Source organism: Pyrus communis, chromosome 12 (genome assembly GCF_041283825.1).
Source record: "Pyrus communis isolate YQ-2024b chromosome 12, ASM4128382v1, whole genome shotgun sequence".
NCBI lineage: Eukaryota > Viridiplantae > Streptophyta > Magnoliopsida > Rosales > Rosaceae > Pyrus > Pyrus communis.
Window position 1 is genome coordinate 25,038,531 of NC_142576.1, and position 20,389 is coordinate 25,058,919.

At 36.3% G+C, this 20,389-nt stretch overlaps 4 protein-coding genes across 5 annotated transcripts; 1 reads left to right on the forward strand and 3 right to left on the reverse strand.

Moving 5' to 3' along the window:
• Positions 1-78: 78 nt before the first annotated feature.
• Positions 79-2,574, reverse strand: LOC137744602 (DUF309 domain protein). Its single transcript, XM_068484377.2, has 3 exons — positions 2,093-2,574; positions 1,648-1,798; positions 79-632 (listed from the first exon to the last, which is right to left on the reverse strand). Exons 1-3 carry the CDS (start codon positions 2,507-2,509, stop codon positions 400-402), a joined length of 801 nt encoding a protein of 266 aa, XP_068340478.2. The 5' UTR covers positions 2,510-2,574; the 3' UTR covers positions 79-399.
• Positions 2,575-4,032: 1,458 nt separating this feature from the next.
• On the reverse strand, positions 4,033-7,786 carry LOC137746070 (putative arabinosyltransferase ARAD1). The gene is made up of 2 exons (XM_068486127.2): positions 6,097-7,786; positions 4,033-4,909 (listed from the first exon to the last, which is right to left on the reverse strand). The coding sequence occupies exons 1-2, from the start codon at positions 7,072-7,074 to the stop codon at positions 4,355-4,357; spliced, it is 1,533 nt and encodes a 510-aa protein (XP_068342228.1). The 5' UTR covers positions 7,075-7,786; the 3' UTR covers positions 4,033-4,354.
• Positions 7,787-9,016: 1,230 nt separating this feature from the next.
• Positions 9,017-12,928, reverse strand: LOC137744911 (NADH--cytochrome b5 reductase 1). Its single transcript, XM_068484726.2, has 9 exons — positions 12,438-12,928; positions 11,327-11,468; positions 11,027-11,117; positions 10,820-10,897; positions 10,620-10,700; positions 10,440-10,529; positions 9,999-10,064; positions 9,483-9,569; positions 9,017-9,367 (listed from the first exon to the last, which is right to left on the reverse strand). Exons 1-9 carry the CDS (start codon positions 12,541-12,543, stop codon positions 9,275-9,277), a joined length of 834 nt encoding a protein of 277 aa, XP_068340827.2. The 5' UTR covers positions 12,544-12,928; the 3' UTR covers positions 9,017-9,274.
• Positions 12,929-13,443: 515 nt separating this feature from the next.
• On the forward strand, positions 13,444-18,215 carry LOC137745894 (phosphatidylinositol-glycan biosynthesis class F-like protein). Of its 2 annotated transcripts, none has more exons than XM_068485929.2 (9): positions 13,444-13,578; positions 14,788-14,996; positions 15,124-15,189; positions 15,374-15,416; positions 15,775-15,829; positions 16,268-16,316; positions 16,708-16,775; positions 16,988-17,096; positions 17,870-18,215. In XM_068485929.2, the coding sequence occupies exons 2-9, from the start codon at positions 14,814-14,816 to the stop codon at positions 17,972-17,974; spliced, it is 678 nt and encodes a 225-aa protein (XP_068342030.2). In that variant the 5' UTR covers positions 13,444-13,578; positions 14,788-14,813; the 3' UTR covers positions 17,975-18,215. The 2 variants fall into 2 exon arrangements, with proteins under 2 accessions (XP_068342030.2, XP_068342029.2); XM_068485928.2 differs by having other exon boundaries at positions 13,450-13,578; positions 14,717-14,996.
• The last annotated feature ends 2,174 nt before the right edge of the window (positions 18,216-20,389 follow it).

Here is a 20,389-nt window from a genome sequence, read left to right on the forward strand (position 1 = left end):
TTTAGAAATTTAAACCCTCTATTTTTCTCACACTTTTTGCATCATACTCAAGTGACCAAGGAACAACAAATGGAATGGTAGTCTCAAAACAAAGACGTGGCTCATTTGCAATTGTTTTTTAAATGACTGAAAGTATTTTTAGAGAAAATATTTTTTAAGACACTTGAAGTTCATTTTCAGGATTTACTTGAATTTTTACAAATGATTGGTTCAAAAGCATTTTTACCAAAAGCACTTTCAGTCATTTTAAAAGCACTTCCAAGTAAACTCTCAAGTTTTTTAATTACAAGTGATATTATTACACTAAACTACACTAAAGAAAGGAAAGCGTTTGAACCCAAAACGCAGTTGGCTAAAGAAGACAACGCTATCAACCTGAGTGATCCACCACTTGAAGAATCAGTTGTATTCACAGGCCAAGAGATGTTGTGTGGTTGCATTAAGGGTAGGAAGCTTGACCTTTAGTGGCTCACTCCCATAAGAGGTGTGAGGGGAGAAGACAATATTGTACATAAATTGATTAGAATTAGGGTCCCTTTGGAGGGTATACAGTAGCTGACCTGCACCATACCGGCCTAGAAGTTGGTATGATCTCTCTGATTGATCCATTGTAACACAAACTTCATCCGTACCTAACCAAATCAAAATAAGTAAAAGTTATGTAAAAATACTTTTCGTAAAGATGATATTCAAATGATGATTAAAATCTTTACGTTGATTGATGAACTGTTGATCTGGTTGATATGTATGAATGATTTAAACGTTCTTCAAGTTGGTTGATTGTTGCAAAGATGATCATTAAATGAAGATTGAGATTTGGGTAGTACTATTCACACACCTCATTTTAGCTCTCACACACCCTTGTTAAATTTTTGTCCATTGATCTTCTTCAATTCATTCAATCCGACGGTTGAAAATTGAGAAAGGTGTGTGAGAGGTAAAAATGGATGTGTAGATAGCACTACCCCTAAGATTTTCATGTTGATTAATGAAATATTCATCTGTTTGATACATACAAATGAAACAATCATTTTGGTTGTGTTTTTTTTTTTCAAAGATAATTAGTAAATTATAGGTAAAGAAATGAACAGTTCCAATTATGACATTTATATGATGAAAATAGGTTAATCACAACTAGATGGACTGGGTGGTGCATGGACCAAAATAATCATTTTTTTTTTTTTTTAATTTACCAGGTGGGTTTGGGGTTGCTTAATTTTTATTTTTTAAAAATAGCTTTTTGAAAAAAAGTTGGGTTTAAAATTGTGTTTGGTAAGTGAGAAATTATTTTTTTTACAAAATCATGGGTGTAAAACATTGCAGCTCTAAGAATGCTTATCAAAAAAGTGTTTTTTTTTTTAATTTTTTATTTATCAACTAATAAAACTTTCGTATTGGCAATCCTACACCCATCTCTCTTTTTTTTCTTTTCTTTTTTTTTTTTTTGCTAAAAGCACTTTTCACACCACAGTTTACCGAACATTTACCTGCTTCTTTCCACATGTTTATTCTCACAACACAATAAAAACAATTTTGAAAAAAAAAAAAAAAAAAAAACACACAACACTTCTAAACTAGCTCACCAAGTAAAATTAAATAAATTAAATTGGATTTGATATGAATAATTGGGAGAAGAAAGCAACTCACAGGCAGCTAACTCTATCTGCGTTTGGTAAATAAAATCCAGGGCTGCAGAGATTTCTTGCTCAAACTCATGAAATGGTGATCCTCTTTTAAAATTCATCTTTCTTAGCTTACAAAGTCCTTCTCCCAACTCCATCATCGCTCCTTTATGGTTCTATTTCATCACAACAAAACCCAAGTGTAACTAATCAATTTGTAAGCATACACACACACACACACACATATATATATACACCCGATGCGTTTGTTATAGAGGATTGACTTGAAGATAGGATATGATAACTCTCTAAATTCAACGCATATTGAAAAAAGAAATGGGAGTTATAAATTTTGTAATATGTAAAATGAACCTGAACAAAAAGTTAGCGCAATATTAACTTATTAACTGTTTAGCGGTATATAAATACACAACAGTAGGCTCACTCAATCAGTTGTAAGAATTATCAACCTGATTGAATAGGTGATGGAATCCCACTGCGCATTGTAGAATGCCATGAATAAGAGTTCTGGACGGTTCTTCAGCATTGTTCCAAAGCGATTCGAGAAAGTCATGGCACTTGTAGTATTCCCTTGTGTTGAACAGCACAACGGCTTCATCAAAGCTACACTCCTCCTCTTCGTCGTCCTCCTCCTCACCTTCACCGGCACCAGAAAATCTATATGAAACCCGAAAACAACAGTAGTACCGGCTGCTGGTGGGTACTAGGATTGACCTTGTGTTGCTGCATGGGGAGGGAGAAGAGAAGCTGCAGGTAATAGTTATTGGATTGGTTTGAGAAGGGAAGAGATGAGAGTGTCGAATCGGACGGCTTGAGATTGACGAGGGAGATAAAACAGTGGGAGAGGCAGCAGATGGAAACGCCATGGATTATAACTTCTGGAGAAGGTTTTTCAGACTTCTAAGACTTTACAACCATATTTTTTGGCCACATTTGTGTGGTGGAGGCTCGGAGTAAACTACCCAAATACAGGACAAAACTGTCACTCCATTCTTTTTTTGGGGTGATTCTGAATTAGATTTAACTTTTAAAATATTTCAATAATCGAGGTCATTGGTATTAAGTAATCATTTTATCAACATTAAGTGATAATATTTATTGCGTTAAATGATGACATGGACAAATACTAAAGTTGGTATTTACTAATCATTGTTTTTGGAGATCTAATTCCTCAAATTAACTTGTTTTAGTCTAATCAAGCCGTAAATTTGTTTAGCTAAACTGCGTTGATTTGGAGATTCAAAGCGCCATAGATGATTTAAGAGTAAAAACTTGCTTTCATAGTTGTCCACATCATCATTTAATATGAGTAAAACAACGACAAAGTCTTATCCCATAAAGTAAAGTTGACAATATGAATCCTAAAATGTCACTACGCTTGGTTTTATGACATGTCTTCCATTTGATCCAAGTAGTCCAAGTCTTTTCTTAGAGTCTATTTCCAAGTCTTCCTAGGTTTTCCTCTACTCCTTTGGCCCTGAGCCTCTGTTTTGTAATCATATCTTCTGATAGGAGCATCTGTAGGTCTTCGTTTCACATGTCAAAATCACCTTAACCGATTTTCTCTCATCTTATTTTCAATTTTGGCTACTTTTAATTTACCTCGGATATCCTTGTTCCTAATCTAGTCCTTTCTCTTGTGCAACACATCAAACGAAGCATTCTCATCTCCGCTACAGTCACTTTGTGTACGTGTTGATGTTTCACCGCCCAACATTCCGTGCCATAAAGCATTGCTAGCCTTATTGCTGTCCTATACAATTTTCCCTTGAGCTTTTAGTGACATACGACAATCGCACAACACACCTGATGCATTCTTCACTTCATCCATCCAGTTTGCATTCTATGATTAAGGTCTCCATCCAATTATCCGTCATCTAACACTAGTAAACCTAACATATTTTGGACCAAATGTATTTCGAAAATTTTTAAATATATTTCAATTTCGTTCTAATTCTTTTTAAATTTTGGGCATTGGATTTGATTCAGGTGTTACAAAGTCGAAAAATATTGGATTGGAAAGTCAAAATCAAAATTTCCAATTCAAGTTGGACCATAGACGATTTTTTTTTAGTGCTTTCAAACTGAAAAATAGCATATGGTGCTCCAATTTGACGGTAATGTGAGATTCAAACCATTAATGTGTGTAAATTTGACCACCAACTTTTATTTCTTAACACACTTTCGTCTTTTCATGCAAATTGGAAAAACAGACCACAGTTCCTCTCTTAGTTTGGCCAAACAGAACAGAGAGTCCCCCGTAAGGCAAAAAAAAAACCCAGAAAAATCATACAAATTGGCAAGAAATGCAAACCCTTTCACCGGTACGATCAGCTAAACGATCATTTTGCCAGTCGTTGCTACGAAACGACATAACGGGAGTACGACATGTGTAATGATGAGTTTACAGATGACCATTTCTGTTCGAACCAATTATTCGACGAGAAAGGTTTCAGCTTACAACGTTTTCTTTAGAAACGAAACATGACTACAACTGAATTCTATCCTGCGTACAACAAGCGAAGAACATATTGATTTCGGAGGGGTAGAACTAAATTTATCCCATTTAATTTCCTAGTATTATAACAAATGAAGATATTTTGACAATGATTTTTCGTGTAGTTTATCAAAAATGTAATTGATAATTCTAGTCCTGTGTGATGTTAAGAGTCGGAAATGCTGCAGAGCCACAGAGTGTTAATTCCGCTTTCTTACCAGAAGTTACTTGGTGATGGTATCCTGCTTACCCCCTTCCCCTCGCGAGAAATTGAATGGGAGAATCGTTTAGACTTGTGTAACTTCATTCTTATAGCCGGAACCCTGCGAGCAACTGCTTGCCATATCATCTGGACAGCATCGCCCTCCCTTGATGGGAACTGAAACTCATAAAATTTCTGAACCTCCTGCAACCTCTTCCACATTCGCGTCCACTCATCCCTCCCAATGTTCCTCGTGAGGTTTACGAGAAAATTCTTCTTAAGAGCATCCCTTGTTCGAACAAATATGCAGAACTCAGAGTAGTCAAGCACATCCTCGTATGGGAGTTCGATCTCATCACTGATGATGACAGGGACGCAGTGGCTAGCAATAGCGTCAAAGAGGCGATTTGATGATGGGGTGTCACCGGCTATGTTGAGGCAGAATTTGGAGGTGTGCATCCCCTGGGAAGCCTTGCTAACTCCATCTTTTTTAACACTCCCAAATGTAAAATGTACATCTTTTTCACCTTGTAGAAGATAGAATAACTCTTGCCGAACAAAGCCACCCTGAAAATGTAGAACCAGAAAGTCAAGAGCCATGAATTAGGGATGAACAAACAGCCTAGACAACAGAAAATCAAAGACAGAGAAGGAAACAAGGCAAAAGCTGACAACATAAACAGAATGAACGAACCAAATAAAGGTAGAGGTGAAAGATCATGTTTTGATTGACCAACACTCGGAAGAAAGAACATGTCAGATTCGCAAACTAATTTTTCGGTATTGTTTTACCCTCTAACCAATAAGGGTACATGTTCTTTCTTCTGTGCACATGTGTGTCCCATAGCAAACCTTAACCGGTAGAAATTAGGGATCCACCGAGGAACACCCAGCCTAACAGTACGAAAAAAAAACAGAAAAGGAAGAAAACAGCAGAACCAAATTGTGAGCTGAAATTAACAATAGAAGATGAATATCGGCAAATCTTTACCAAGTATTGTTTCAAATTTCATAACGAAATGAAAATCATACTGAGAAAGAATACTAACTGACACAAGCGGCTGAGTTTCATGTATAATTCTCCCATTACATTAATTTGGAAGTGATGCAGAACATAGATGTCTGTATTTCTCTAAGATAACAAAATTTCAAACATTTTAAACAAACAAAACCACAAAGAACTCTCCTTTTCACGACTCACCATCTCAAAATACGATGAAGTTAAGAACTTTGAAAAATCAAACACGTTTTCATGTGCCGAATAAAAGACAAACATAGTTGTCATGAATTTTATAGAGAAACTTCCCAAGAAAGGAAGCTTAAAAGAATGAGCAAACTATTTAAAATAAGGATGAAAACGTTCAAACGTTTTATGTTGCATTCTGCATAGTGCACCTCCTTTTCCATAGAAAACTATACAAACAACTTAACGTGTAAATCTCAAATCTTGAATCACCTCCGCTGTGTATTATGCCATATCTAGCGCCCAAGTACAAAGTAAAAATACGGAATTTATACGTAAATCTATCAACTAAGATTGGTTTCTTGACCACTGCAACACAAGCAGATTTAGAACTAAATATTATTGACTTTACATCGAAAAAGTATGTATGTAAAAGGAAATTCCTTTAGAAAGTATCTAGATTTAACCTTGATCCGTTCAGATTTAATAGTCAGCATTAACACAATTGCGAGGCACAGAAAAGGAAATAAAGAAGGAAAAAAACATTAGCTAAGGGAGAGAGAATACGTACATCTTTTCGATATATTGCACCTTGGAAGTACAGCAAGGTTGGCCGACTATCGAAGGTAGAGGAGTCATTCACATAGGATTTGATTACATGCTTGTAGGGGGCAATGACATCTTTCTCCACATTTGCTAAGTTTGGAGGATACCTCCCAAAGTCCGAAAGTATGAATGTTGCAGGCCATAGCTTCATCCTCGCGTCTAAAAGGCTATTCGGATGGTGAGCCACAATTAAGTGGTCTCTTCCCCCTGATCTTTTCCATTCCTTTTGAGCCGTCACATACTTAACCAAGTTATCTTGCAGCACCTTATTTTTGCTCTTCTTCTCGTGCGGGTTTATCTTGGAGAATCGGTTATAGCTCAAGGAAGAAAAGAATGGTATAAAAATAATGTCAGCTTCGCTAGCATTGCGCACTCTTATTGCAGTACGAGCATTTGGGGGGTTGGGAAGTTCCGAAGCAAGGAGATCCAATGTCAGCCAGTATTCTATACTGTGTTGCAGATTCAACGCGCCGGGATAAGCAGGTATTTTAGTTTGAAGATCTGGCCAAACGCTACTGCTTTCGGGTTTCCAATTCAAGAGTCCGAAATGAAATTCAGGGGGTAAATCGTACATGAACACCTTGAGAAGAACTACCTTCTCGTTGGTGTTACATTTTACTCCATTGTTAGCCTTGGACGCTTCTTTTTCTTGGGACGAAGATGATGGCGTTTCTTCTTCCTCATTATCCACAAGGATTGCTCGATTCCCAATTGAGGGTTCGACATCCTTTTGACTCTCACTTCCAGAACTCCCGCTGCCAATCACAGCATTAAGTTTGGAATTGGGTAACAGTTTATGGTCAATGAAGCGAGGCATGCCCGTCGAACGCAACACAAAGAACCAAGAAAATATGAAGAGTGTCGATGTAACTATAAATAAGAAGAACAAAGATTTCCGAGCAATGACAGCGAGGGAAGAAACATTCCTTTCGGCCATTGTCATTCCAATCCCAAAGGATTCAATGAATCAAGATATTCAATGCCCGAAAAATCGAAAACCATGAAAACTAGAGAGAATTACAACGAAACCGCGGCATTAAGCCGAAAGAATCCAACACTGATCGGAACAGATTTCCATCAGTCATTTCACACCACCATCACAAAAATGCAGAAACTTTCGATACCCAGAAGAGAAGAAGAAACTCTAAGATTGGTAATCCAAAGAAAAATACAGATTGAAGATAGTGAAACTAACCTATGAAAACAGATGTCATTACGCTCTCATACTATTGTTTCCTCTCTCCATTTCGCTACATTTACTACGATTGAAGAACAAGAACAATATAGAGAGAGAATCAGCTCGGAAAAAGAAAACCCAGATGAGAAAATAGAGAAAACCCAGATGAAATCCAATCAAATCTGACCAAACCCACCAAAAGAAAGCAACCCAAAACCCAGCTGAAGCAGAAGAACGGAAAACAGAGAGAAATTCAACGTGGGCGTGTTGATTTGGTGAGGAAGAAAATGGTGAGGATTTCGTGCCGTGGAGGAAAACCAATTGCCGCCCGCGGTTGGTGTGTTTGTTGACAAATTTGCGAGCTGAGAAATGGAGATATTCTCTCAGAAGCAAAGGAGTAGGAGGAAGGAAGCGTTGGAATAGGGTCTATCTGTTGAAGCGGGCTCGTCTGTTGCCGGAATTTCAATGGACTTTCCATAATTTCTTTTTTTATTTTTTTATTTTTGTATTTTATTTTATAAAACTATTGTTATTGCTACTTAAGTTTAACTCAACCATGATTATGCTAATTATGGTAAACAAACAAATAATCTATTTATCAAGGCACGTTATTTTGGTTCTCTTTTCGACTCTTCTATGTTTGATATTTTAGTTCGGAAAAGACTTCATTTTCAGCATAATTTTTTTTTTTGATACAGCATATAGATAAACAAAACAAACTTATTGATGTGACTCAAAATAATAGTAGTGTCACATTAGGAATGATTATACCGTCAAAATTAAGCTTAATGGAGAATACGTTTTGTTTAAAAGTTGAAAATAAAAGAAACACGAAAAGAGATTCTCCAAAATTGGGATGTTGCTTTGTTGTTAAAAAAAAAAAAAAAAAATGGCCATCTTGTTTGTTAAAATCAGAAACTCGAATTATAAAATAAAGTAGTATACAATGTGTTACGATAAAGTGATTGATGTAAATTCTCTAACATTTTTTTACTTTTTTTTTTTCTTGTTACCAATGATAATTGCTAATGGAATGTGCGTACTAAATGCCCGGTCGGCTTGTTAAAAGTAGTATACTATGTGACCAATCACCAATGTAATCTCTCTCTCGATCGGCTTGTTAAAAATAGTGGAGTATACTTAATATTTGATCCAAATATTATTTGAAAAATAAAATAAAATAAAATAAACTAAATATATTATTTTAGAAATACAGGCATGTCAAGTGCCAAACCATCAACCACCATATTCCTTCCCTTATCTTTTTGTTTTGATATAAACGAAAATTAAAATTTATGGTTACTAGTTTTTTGTGATGATTTTTATTTTTATTTTGTCTACGCATGGAGAGACTTTGTCAAGTGATAATGTTGCCTCTCACCTTCCATGCCACAAATAACATGATGATAAAACTTGCTTTGCTTGGCCTTGAGCCTAGGAGAGGTGCACAAGATTAAACATCTTAATCAACGAGAAAACATCATTATTAACAATTTAATAGTACTCTTCTTTATGTATAGCATTATAAGCAGCGGGTCTCTGATTCAACTCACATGAATAACGAGTTTGAAACTTAATTATGACTGACTTATTGTGTAATTTAGCCACTGACGTTGTACCTTAGCATTGCATCATGAGCTCAAGGTGTAAATTGATTAGCATAGTATCTTGGGTAAAAAATAAAAAAGATTAAAGCGGGTGCTTAGAGTTGTTTATAATTTGTAGTAAAGTGAATTTATTCCCAGGATTAATCCAAAAATTCCGATCCCAAACCATCAGAAACAAGATCCAACATCCGTTCTTGAACCTAAGAAATCCACTTAACAAGTACAATTGCCATGCAACAAGTTTCATTCGACTTTAAAGCAAAGAATGTGCAAAACTCACTTGTTCCAACGAATGGAACTCCTTTGCTCAACCCGCGAAACCTCTGATTACAGCGTTTGTAGAAGACCATACGGAAGGATCAGAACTGGAATTGCATCTCCGGTGCATATCTAAGAGCTTCAAGGTGAACAGCCATGGCCTTGTTCATCGGGGGTGGACCACATCTCAGAATCTGCATATTTCAAGAACAAAGTCAGCACTTCGCTTATAACAGTATGCTAGCGACTTTTCATATCTAACAATGCGGCAATGGAAACGCGCGTTTGCAAGCTTTTGAATTCACTTGCCTGAATATCATGCGCCGGGGCAGGCAAGTGCTCTTGAATCATTTCCTTTGAGACAAAGCCAACACCACCATCCCATACTTCCGGAGGCTGAAATGCAACAGTTTTCAGAGGCAGTAAGTCATGGCATATAACATAAGGATTAGAAGTCCACACAAACAAAAAAAGACGGAATATCATTCACATTAACGAAACAATAGCGCAGAAGCAGAAGATGGTAACTTCATGCTCCATGAGGACACATTTGTAGTAGTATTGGGTGGATTATCTATGTCTATTATTATAAATTTCAAACCAGTAAAAATTGGAATATCATTCACATTAATGCTGAAGACCACCCTTCTCAAAACACACATAACAGTAAAAATCAAAACGGAATTCATATCATTTTAATTTACTTTGGCTTGATATAGCGCTCTGGTAGCAAACTAAAAGATAATAAGTTTTTTCAAAAACTCCAGGAGAAAGCAAAGGGAAGAAAAATAGTTCGAAAATCTATTGCATGAGAAAGGCACTAACCTGATTCAAGACGTAGTAAATCTTGAAGCGAACAGGGTAGTTACTAGCAAGGCCATCCAACTCTTCCTGCAAACAAATAGAAGGAATTTGATCCAATTACATAACTGCAATTTGCAAATAATACAATTCCAACTTCTCAGTTCAATGTCAGGGCCGGAAACAAATAACATCTTTCTAGACTATATACAGACCGAGCATGTAATTCGGTACTTATTCAACAAGGGCAGGTTATCTAAGTGGGAATTGCATAGTCAACTAAGAAATATCAAATTAAAGTGCATTAGTAGACCCATCCTGCTAGCATTTTGTAAAGACCCAATATGTTCGTTCCTTAGTGAAAGAATGGGCCAAACTAGTGGTAGTATAAGTTATCAAATAATCATAACAAGTAGACAATGCAAAGATGATACGAAACATGATACAACGGGGAATGCAGGATACCTTTAAAAGAATGTCCTCATATGTCACATTGGCATAGATCAAGTGCACCTTCGTTTTGTCTTTTGGGTTTTCTAATATCGCCCTTGCAACCTACAGTGGATGCAGAGAAGGTGAGAATATTCTCCAAAATGAGAGCAATGAAAGAACATATTGTACTCTTTTGTGGTAATAAATACATACCTGGAACATTGGAGTGATTCCAGACCCTCCAGCAAGCATCCCAAATGCCCTAACTTGGCCAGGTTGATACTTGAAACGCCCCTGGTAACAATAAAATTCCAGGGATCAACTTGGTGAAATAAAAAAAAAAATTAATAGTGCATGTAGGATTTATACGATTTAAGTGCCAAAAACATTTGAATAGCCAAAAAAATGTGTACCTTCGGTCCCTTGACAGCAAGATGATCTCCAACGCGCATCTCTCGGAAATGATGTGACATTCTTCCTTGAGGATACATCTGATGCAAAGAAATGTCCAATACATGATACCTTTTTAAAATAACTTCATGCATAATTTTCTCTATTTCCATGTTTCAATAAAGTGAAGGTACAAGTGAATCTCCCTACAACTGTTGATAGATAAATACCTTTATAACCAATTCAAAATATCCAACATCAGAATCCAACGTAGTTGGGGTATATGGTTTGATAATCTCTTCTCCTTGCCCATCCTTGCCCCTATTCGACAAAGTATATCACATAAGAAGCTACAACGATACAATCAACACAAAAATCATCCAAACTTCCTCTTTATCTATCAGAATTTCCAACAAACATTTAGTGAATCAACCATCATTTATCAAATTATCAACAGCTAAAAGACTCAGAAAACGATGACCATTTAGTAAACAAAGTAAACCAAAAAAGCCAATCCGAATCAATCGTACCTGCAACTTATGTGCTGACCAATTGGAAGGCCTAAAACTGCAGTAGGTGTTGGAAGTTCAAATTTAAACTTTGCCACATTGTGGCTCAGCTGCGTGCGCTTGACAAGTTTGAAGTCCTTGAAATTCTCTGGATCTAAGAAAACTATAAAGATACACCAAGATGTGAGGCATTTTTACACATTCTACTGGGTCAATTTTTAGCATAAACCACACAGACAACGAGTCCACCCAGTTTTGTATACCTCACATTGTTAACACACAAAGTACTGAAGGAAACTTGAATAGCTGACCGAAAAGGATAAAAAGCAAGAACAAAACAATTCAAAAACCGAACCCAAATCTGTCTCGAATCAATATCTAAAGCTGACCTCGAAGGACTAGCAGCAAAATGGTCAAATCCAGGATTTCTTCAAACAAAACAAAACAGAAATTAAAGATAAAACATTTTCAAACTCTTCAAACAGATATTTTCGATGTTTGATTTGTATATGAACAAAAGGATGAAGAAAGGGAAAGAGAAGAATTTGAAGATTAAGGCTTTGGTCCACCATTGTCTTCCAGAAAAAGTGATCCTCTTACCTTATAAATCATGCTACTGGATAACATAAATCTCTGCTCTCCAAGTATGTTACCATGCAAGGAACAGAGAACCCTTTTCCTTAAAACCAAGCATCAAACTTTTTTCGATACAACAATATTCTACTGTAGGCGGAAATTTTGGCTAAGCCACACAGAATGAGCATGCAATAATAATTAGGTATCGAACTTGTCATCTATGTGAGTCGAACTTTAAACCACCACTTAAGCGGGTACCACTAAACTGTAGTACTAGTGACAGCCGCAAAGTCAATCATCAATCTTAATCAAAATATGGTTACCCAATTGATTATTGCAACAAAAACAAATATCACAAAAGAGGACATCACAAAACACCAAACTTTTTCTACTCCCCCAAAAACCAATCCAGATAAAAATCACAGAAAAAGCATACATATTCATAACCCAACATCAACACTCGAATGATCAACCATAACTACGATAAAACTACGTAACTAATCACAAAAAGAATTGAAAGAAAACAAAAAAAGGGCAATTAAAAAAAAGTTCAAACCTTTGGGCTTCTTGGAGGAGAAGAGATAAGCAGCAGCCGCAATAACAACAACAGCCACAGCTGCACCCACAAGGATCTGGGGATCCAGTGACTCTAAGAAATCCATATTCTTCGTGGGTTCTGGGCAAAAAAAAAGAGATCTTGCTTCTTGGTTTTATCAAAAGATATCGATCAAGAAATGGGATTCGTGGGAAAATGGGTAGCAGAGAGTCTGGGTAGGTGGACGATTAGCCTATCTATATAAATTGGAGTGGGTGTCTGTCGCTGACTAGCTGATATATATACGACAGACTATAGAGTGTAAGAAGAGTAGTGAGAGAGTGGGAGGTGATCGCTAGGTAGGTAAAATCGTTGATGGTGGGCTGATGGATCTCTTCTTGGTATACCAAACGATGCTGACCCCGAGACGCCGGGCGCCCATAGAAACCATTCTTAAAACCTACATTTCTTAATAAACAAAGAATGTCCTACAAGCCTACATCTGGTGATATTCTTCTTCACTTATAAGCAAGAGGTGTTAGATTTATATCTCCTGGATGATGAATTCGAAACCAAATTAGGTTGCCCATTGTGTGGAGAAGTCCTAATTTTGATTCTAGTCAAAAACAAATTTTACAGCTTAGTGATATTCTCTTTATTTGTAAATGAGAGGTCTTAAATTCGATTCTCGCCAAAAATGAATTTGAACCACATTATTGCTAGCTCATCGTGAAGCTAAGTCCACCTACTCTTCATAGTGTAAATAATATCGTTTGTTAAAAATAAAAAAAAATATTATTCCTCAAATTAACATTTCTCATTGTCTTTTCCTAGGTGAAATTTCGCCTTTTTTTTTTAAGTAGCATTACGTGTAATGGTATTTTTCTTCGTTATGTTTGAAAATTTTTAAAATTATTATTAGCACTCCAAAAATTTCATTCTACATTTCAAACATTCTATATTATCAAAGGAAAATAGACTTTGTTTGGAGTGTATACCCGCTCCAAGACCATACCCGGATTCAAACCCGCTCCAAGCCCATACCCGGATTCGGCGCACCCGCAAGGCCATATGGGTACTCTTCTTCTCGTTGCAACTGCAAAAGCATTCGCTCCAGTTCCGATTTCATTCACTCTGTCACCCTCTCACTAAACCAGGCGAGGTTAGCTTCTCTCTCCATCTCTCCTCTCTCTCTCTCTCTCTCTCTCTCTCTCTCTCATTCAGTGGTTCTTCGTCGTTAGCTGATTGAGCTGTTTATCTTTCTCCCAATTATTATCTTGTTTGGTTTATAATGAAAGTCGTAATTTTTGTCTGAATCGTGCCTTCAATAGTCTTGATTTTTAGGGTTTATCAAGAAAATTATTCCCAATGTAGAATTTAATTTGATTGATATTGTGGTACCGTTTGGTTTTTTTTTTTTTTTTCTAGTTTATTGAGCTGGGTTAATTTTAGATTGCCAGGTTAATCGGTGCATTCAATTCAACATTGTTATCATGGAAATTTTGGTATTGAAGTTTGTAGTTTTGTTGTAATTTTCTGCTTTTCCAAGCCTTATTGTTAGTTTTTGTCCAGAATTGATATTATGTTGTAGAATGAGAATAATATTACCGACCCAAATTTATTGGAGAAATAGTTAAACTGAGCACTTGAATTGGGAAACGTCCAGAAAGATTATTGTTTGAAAGAGGGCTGCTTTGATGTTGGTGAACTCGCTGGCGACTGGTGGTGGTTGTGCCGGCATAGCTATAATAAAGGTTGAAGAAGCTATGCCAGCATAACCACCACCAGTCACTGGCGAATTCATCAACCTCAAAACGGCGCTCCTTGAATCTAGCGGTCATCATCCTTGCCACTGGTAGTGGCTGTGCAGCAAGATTTTTCATAATCTTTCATCTCTCTCTCTTGCTGAAACACCATGGCTGGCCCCCATTCACCAAATCAAAGGTAACCTGTAGGTAGATTTGGGGCTGATCCCCAGAGAGACTGGGGTGATCCTGGGACCACCCGAGGTCTGGAAAAAACGCCTATGGAGGTCCTTTGAGAATCGTTCTTTGCCTAGGGCTGTATAGGCTACAAATTGAGAAGGGTGGTGCAAAGAAACAAGGTGTCCAGAGACGATTATAAACATAACTTTCCGTGTGCAAAAAGAAAGAATAGCCCAATAATAATAACAGTCCGCGACAGATACAATGCTACTAAGCCAAAACCAATGGGCTCAATTCGACCAAAAAATAAAAAAAAGAATGGGATCCTGAGACAACCTTGTCCTGACCACCACTCTCCCTCTTCTTCTGCATCAGATCTCTGATATTCTCCAACCACAGCACACAATCGAATCAACCCAACAATTAAAGCAGATTGGTTTTGGCAGAAGCAGCTTGTTTCAAAAAGCAGCAAATGAAGCAGAAGAAGAACAAAGAGATGGCCACTAAACCCTCCTCGAAAGCAATATCCAAGGCCGAGGCACTGGCGGTCCACTTGATTTCTGGCTTCGGATTGGCGGTAGCTTTCTGGGTGGCCCACAATGTCCACTCCATCACCCTCACCTCCCATCCCTCTCATACTCTCTGTTTGATCTGGGTGGATACTCTTATCACTTTTCAATTTAATCTCCAAAATTTTGAATTTTTAGTTTTTGTTTGTCAAATCTTTATGGTTATATTGTTCTTTTATTTATTTGTTCTGGGTTTTTCTTTTTCTCTTGAAGGTTTTCGAATGCCCAGCTCTAATTCTTCTTTACAGCCGGTATAGGAAGGACCATGAACAGTGCTCTGTAAGTTATGCTTTTGTTATTCTGATTGGTAGCTGAGAAACGGATGTAAAATGTGGGGAAATGTGGGAAAATGAGATGTCTTTCGTTTTCTCAGCAACCCAACAAGCCTTCCATGAATTTACTCTTTCCTTTTGACTTTTGGTTCGTTGTAGTTTATTTTATAGTCTTTGATATGATTTTACAGTACTTCAAAGCTGTAGGGCGTGGCCTGCTAGGACTTCCTGCTGGTTAGTCCATAATCCAACTTTTCACTTGTGCTCTGTTGTATATTTTTTGCTGATTCTGAACTCTTCTAAAATCATCATCGTATACTTGTATATAACATTTAAAACACTAGCTATTTGGTTCAAAAGGATTCAGATTAAATTCTGACAAAGGGAGTGCAAGTTCGTTGCTGTGACTAATGATCTGTAGTCCTGCTCCAGTCACCCCAGAATCTCCATTTCAGAAATTTTAATTTTATTCGTAAAAATGGTCACCACTCTGTTTTAATTAGTATAGGGTTTAGTTTTAATTGTTTAACTAATTTGTGATACTATTCATCAATAAACTATAACAATTAATTATGTCTTGCCCTTTCTGTAGGGGCTCTGATAAATGCTTTAGGAGCAATAGTGTTGGGCGCGCCTGCTGGCATCCAGTATGTGAACTAAGTGCTCAATAGGCAATGTCATTAATAAGCGTAATTCTGAAACTAGAAGTCACAGTTGAGGTTGGAAGGGGATAGATTTACACCCTTTCTTCCCATGAACAAAACTAGAATTCTGTCACTTCATCATTGTACAAGGTACAATATCCACTTTCCATTTTGGAACTCAATCACTTCTTTGCATGTGCTCTTATTTTTTTTTTTTTTTGGTTGAGAAGAGAATGTCAAACTAGTCATGGTGGGTAGGTTTATGTTTGACTTCTCGAGGATTTGACGTGACTATTCAACCTCAACTGTGGATTCATGTTTTTCAGAATTACCGAAATAGATGTGTTATTAAATGTTCCAATGATCTGATTATCACCATTTAAGAGATTAAGTTATAGTACAGTCGGTAGTAAATTTTTCCTGTTTTCTTTTTTGACACAGGTATCTACCAAAGACCATTAACTGGTCTCTCGTTATGTCATTGTTCACTGTAAGTTTCCTCTACATTGCTAAGTTTTAGAAAATTTTGCTTCTACTTCCAAATTATCTTGGATGCAATTCTTCAACTTTCTTTAAGCTTCATTCCAGTACTCTATATTACTTGTTAATATCTGACACTCTTTCTCGAAAGTAACCTATAATGACACTTGATTTTTATAAAATGCAGTTCTTATTTGTCAATGAATTAAATAGTTTAATCCTCTTTCTTATATCCCTGTATTTACAGGAATGACTCTTATTTGTGTTTTGTTCAGTATTCTTATTTCTTTTCTTTCTTATAATAAAATAATCATTACTGTACCATGAATTCTACCTTCTTATCGGTTACTCTCTGATTTCATAGATTCTTTTATGAAACCCGGTTCGTGTGTTTTACGCAGATTGTGCCTGCAGCTTCTGTTTTTGGTTCATCATGGACAGATTGGCAACGTATATTTGCATTTACAAAGCAAGTTTCCTATCCTCAATTGCTTCTTTCCTTTCATTTTTAACCATGTTCATGTCAGTTGAGATCATTAATTGGGTAGAGTATATATATATATATATATATATATATATATATATATATATATATATATATATATACTGAAAATTAATTCCATCAGGGAATGCTGGTGTTCTAAACTTATACTAGCTATGGGTTCTATCATGTACTTGCAGGCCTATTGAACCTGTGGATTATATGATTTGTCTACCAGCACATGGAGCTGTTATTGGTGCTTGGTTTGGGGCTTTTCCAATGCCGCTTGACTGGGAACGTCCATGGCAGGTAATATCTTTTCTCCTTTCTCGTTTCCACTATATTACTGCGTTTATTTCTTTTGCAAGATTGGTTTTCTTTATTCGCTTCTTCTGGAACCTTTATGTGTAATTAATTATCTTCTTCTGTGCTTTCTATCAATTTGCACTTATTTGGAAGTTGAACTATTGAATAACGATATGTACTTTTCTATTCTGTCAGAAGACATTTTAATTCAACTTAGGTTAGTTGGTGATGTAATGTATGCCTTTAGCTATTATTGCAAAATTTGGCAGTCTTCTGAGAACTGTGCGAATTGTCCGAGCATGAGAGCCAAGAATGTTGGGCTGACAGTGTGTCAATCAGTTTTCTTTTCTTGACGAGCGTTCTTCGCGTTTGAGAGTCACATATAACTCATGATAGCTGATTAATGAAGAATGCCATGCACAAACAATGGGTTGGAATCAATAGAACGGGTTTTATGTGTGTATAACCATGTCCTCATATCGTCAGCAGTGTTTGAATGTTATTTAAACTTCTATAAAGTTGTTCATCTTGGAATCCTTCTGTTTCTCAGAAAATTGAAAGATCGCCATCTATTTAGTTCGATCTGTTCCGGGGAGTACTCAAAAGTAGCACCTTTGCAATATTTAATTCTCTCTAGTTTATCTCCATAAAATTGAAGATGATTTGTTGTGCTTGTTGAATGTCCGAGTAACCTGTACGATCATTCGGATTATCCACTTTATTGGCTTGTTCTCCTTTTCTGTTGAGGTCTGAAGATTTGGTATTCTCTTCTGCAGGAATGGCCTATTTGTGTGAGTTATGGAGCCATTGTTGGGTACCTGGTTGGCATCGTTGCATCATTGGGCTTTATACTTGTGCGGCAGCATGTCAAAGGAGACTAAACAAGTGAGATGTCCAAATATTCTTCTGGCCAATTAAACTTTTCACGGTTTTGTTTTCTTTTGGTTTTTTTTTTTAATTTTTTGTAGAAACGAAACCAAGTGCAGTGACGTTCTAAGAGTCATATAGCCAAATCCACTTAGTGGGATAAGATTTTGTTGTTGTTGTAGTATAAACAACTTTTTATTTTCCTCAGTTGAGTAGAATTGATATTACAGAAATGGAATGAAAGGGTTTGAACCATTGCTCTTTTTGAAATACTATACAAGCTTTTTGAGTTTAGAATTGGACAATCTAGTTAGTATGACTCGAGCGTCTGATAGATCTAGCTCTTAGTTTAATGATATTTTCGTTTTAGAATAAAATTTAGTTTTGGTCTCTGAACTTTCACCTTAGTTTAGGTTTGATTCCTAAACTGAAAATCCATTAATTTGTTGCAGAATTTTACAAAACGTACATTATTGGTCCTTGTTATAATCCCACGTCGCAAGCATTACAAAATCGAAAAGAAATCGAACAATAATAAAGGAATGAAAAGAAAATCCTAGGACACGTTGAAACCCTTCCTACAAGAATGAAGAACCATGAAAGTGCATATAAAATGCTAAATGGACACGAACAATACAACATGAAGTAGCAGAGTACAAGCTGTGGCAGAAAGAACCCCATGACCATTGTTTTATAGATCAGCACTGACATTATAAACGATTGACCTCGTCCCCCTAAGGCCATAGGACACATGCCACAATTGGTCAGACGTAGGATAAAGATTGCGGGACAGTAGGTAGGTTTTAATTATTATGTGTGAGTTTATTAATAAATTTTAGTTTTATTGTTAATTTATGTAATAGGGTAAAAAGGATAATTCATATTTAAAGTTTAAGTTGAGTGTAAAGTGTTGTTAATTGGGTTCAAATTAAATTGGCATTTAGCCAAAATAGTCCCTGAGATTGGCATAACTTCTCACTTTAGTCTCAGATTTGAAATCGATAGAAGTTGTTCCTGAGTTTTTCCATTATCAATCATTTTGGTCATTTTGTGAAAAATTTTTGTTAAATAAGGGAGATTTTTCACGGAATGACCAAAATGATTGACAGTTGACAAACGCAGGGACCGCTTATATCAGTTTTAAATTTCAAAGACTAAAGTGAGAAGGTATGTCAATCTCAAATACCACTTTAGCTAAAAAAAACCAATAAAATTTTCCAAATATTGCCTTCTGGATGTAGCCAACTAGAGAACTGCAAATAAATTCCAAATGGTTCCAATGGTACTTGGCGTTCCAAAATATGAAGGTAACGCCCGTCACAGACTGACCATGAACGAAACTAGAATTTTCTTTACACATGAAAACGCCTCATTACCTTTGAGATAACGTCACAATTTCATTATCAAGTGCGTGTAAATCCTCTCTTGAGGCTTCAGTGTGATCTCGGGTGCATGCAAGTCTCTCTTTACTTTTTGGAGGACCTGGGCCTATCTCCATCTAAAAATACAAAGTTCAAAGTCATTAGATTATGCTTGATTTTGGCACTAAGTATTACAATTTCCTGATTTTTCTCTTTACTTGTAAATGAAAAGTCTTAGATTTAACTCTGCGGACGACGAGTTCGATATCAAGTTATTATGCCAAGTTGCCAACCTCATCGGCTAACGCCTGTCACAAACTGACCATGAAGGAAACACATAGTTAACATTTTTCAGTTTATTTGATGAAGTTCGGTATAAGTTAAATACATTAACAAATTTAGTTACTCATGTTGGAACCAAGAAGTTCGGTATAAACCAAAAAGTATCAAGCACAAACTGACAGCACAAATGTTGGAACACATGCTTTTCAGTTTTTCTTGTGATTTCAATTCATTCAAATCACAATGAGTTGTGACTGTTCAAATTTATATTGAAATGAGTCCAATGACGCAATTTTTGTCTTTTTAATCTAAAGAGATTTGAACTTTTTACTTCTCACACACCTCTCTTAATTTTCGGCCGTCGAATGAAATAAATTGAAGAAGATTAATGATAAAAAATTATTAAGTGTGTGCGAGGTAAAAATGAATGTGTGAATAACACTATCCTTGATTTATTAGTTAATGAATTAAAGTCACTTGTGCTATAGAGATGTGAATTAAAAACTTCATAACGGAGAGAGTTCAATACAATCGTGACTCGCTAAAACTTCACGCTTTGAGGGGTTACTGTTATAAAGATATGGTCATTGTATCTTAAAAGAAAAACACTTATAGCAATTAAATCCTGATTTTTTTTTTTAACGTGTAAACACACCGTGAAAGTAAGAAGCACGCGAGGACAATCTTTCAAAGAACGAAGCGACACAATTTACATGATCTTTCTAGAAGAAATACCTCTCCCTTCTAAACTAAGAAAAAGCAAGAAAGCTACATAAGAAAGCTACA

Bases quoted from the DNA above. Each gene is read 5' to 3' on its own strand.
- LOC137744602 (XM_068484377.2), bottom strand. From the start codon at position 2,509: ATGGCGTTTCCATCTGCTGCCTCTCCCACTGTTTTATCTCCCTCGTCA. The intron at 1,799-2,092 runs GTTGATAATTCT...GTGATGAAATAG, and splicing joins TCCATCACCTATTCAATCAG to AACCATAAAGGAGCGATGAT. The intron at 633-1,647 runs GTGAGTTGCTTT...TGATTTGGTTAG, and splicing joins GCAGATAGAGTTAGCTGCCT to GTACGGATGAAGTTTGTGTT.
- LOC137746070 (XM_068486127.2), bottom strand. From the start codon at position 7,074: ATGACAATGGCCGAAAGGAATGTTTCTTCCCTCGCTGTCATTGCTCGG. The intron at 4,910-6,096 runs GTACGTATTCTC...CTACATTTTCAG, and splicing joins GTGCAATATATCGAAAAGAT to GGTGGCTTTGTTCGGCAAGA.
- LOC137744911 (XM_068484726.2), bottom strand. From the start codon at position 12,543: ATGGATTTCTTAGAGTCACTGGATCCCCAGATCCTTGTGGGTGCAGCT. The intron at 10,898-11,026 runs GTATTTATCTAT...TCTTTGCATCAG, and splicing joins ATTTTGAATTGGTTATAAAG to ATGTATCCTCAAGGAAGAAT. The intron at 9,368-9,482 runs GCAAGTGAATTC...TGAAATATGCAG, and splicing joins CCCCGGCGCATGATATTCAG to ATTCTGAGATGTGGTCCACC.
- LOC137745894 (XM_068485929.2), top strand. From the start codon at position 14,814: ATGAAGCAGAAGAAGAACAAAGAGATGGCCACTAAACCCTCCTCGAAA. The intron at 15,190-15,373 runs GTAAGTTATGCT...ATGATTTTACAG, and splicing joins AGGACCATGAACAGTGCTCT to TACTTCAAAGCTGTAGGGCG. The intron at 16,317-16,707 runs GTAAGTTTCCTC...TGTTTTACGCAG, and splicing joins TCGTTATGTCATTGTTCACT to ATTGTGCCTGCAGCTTCTGT.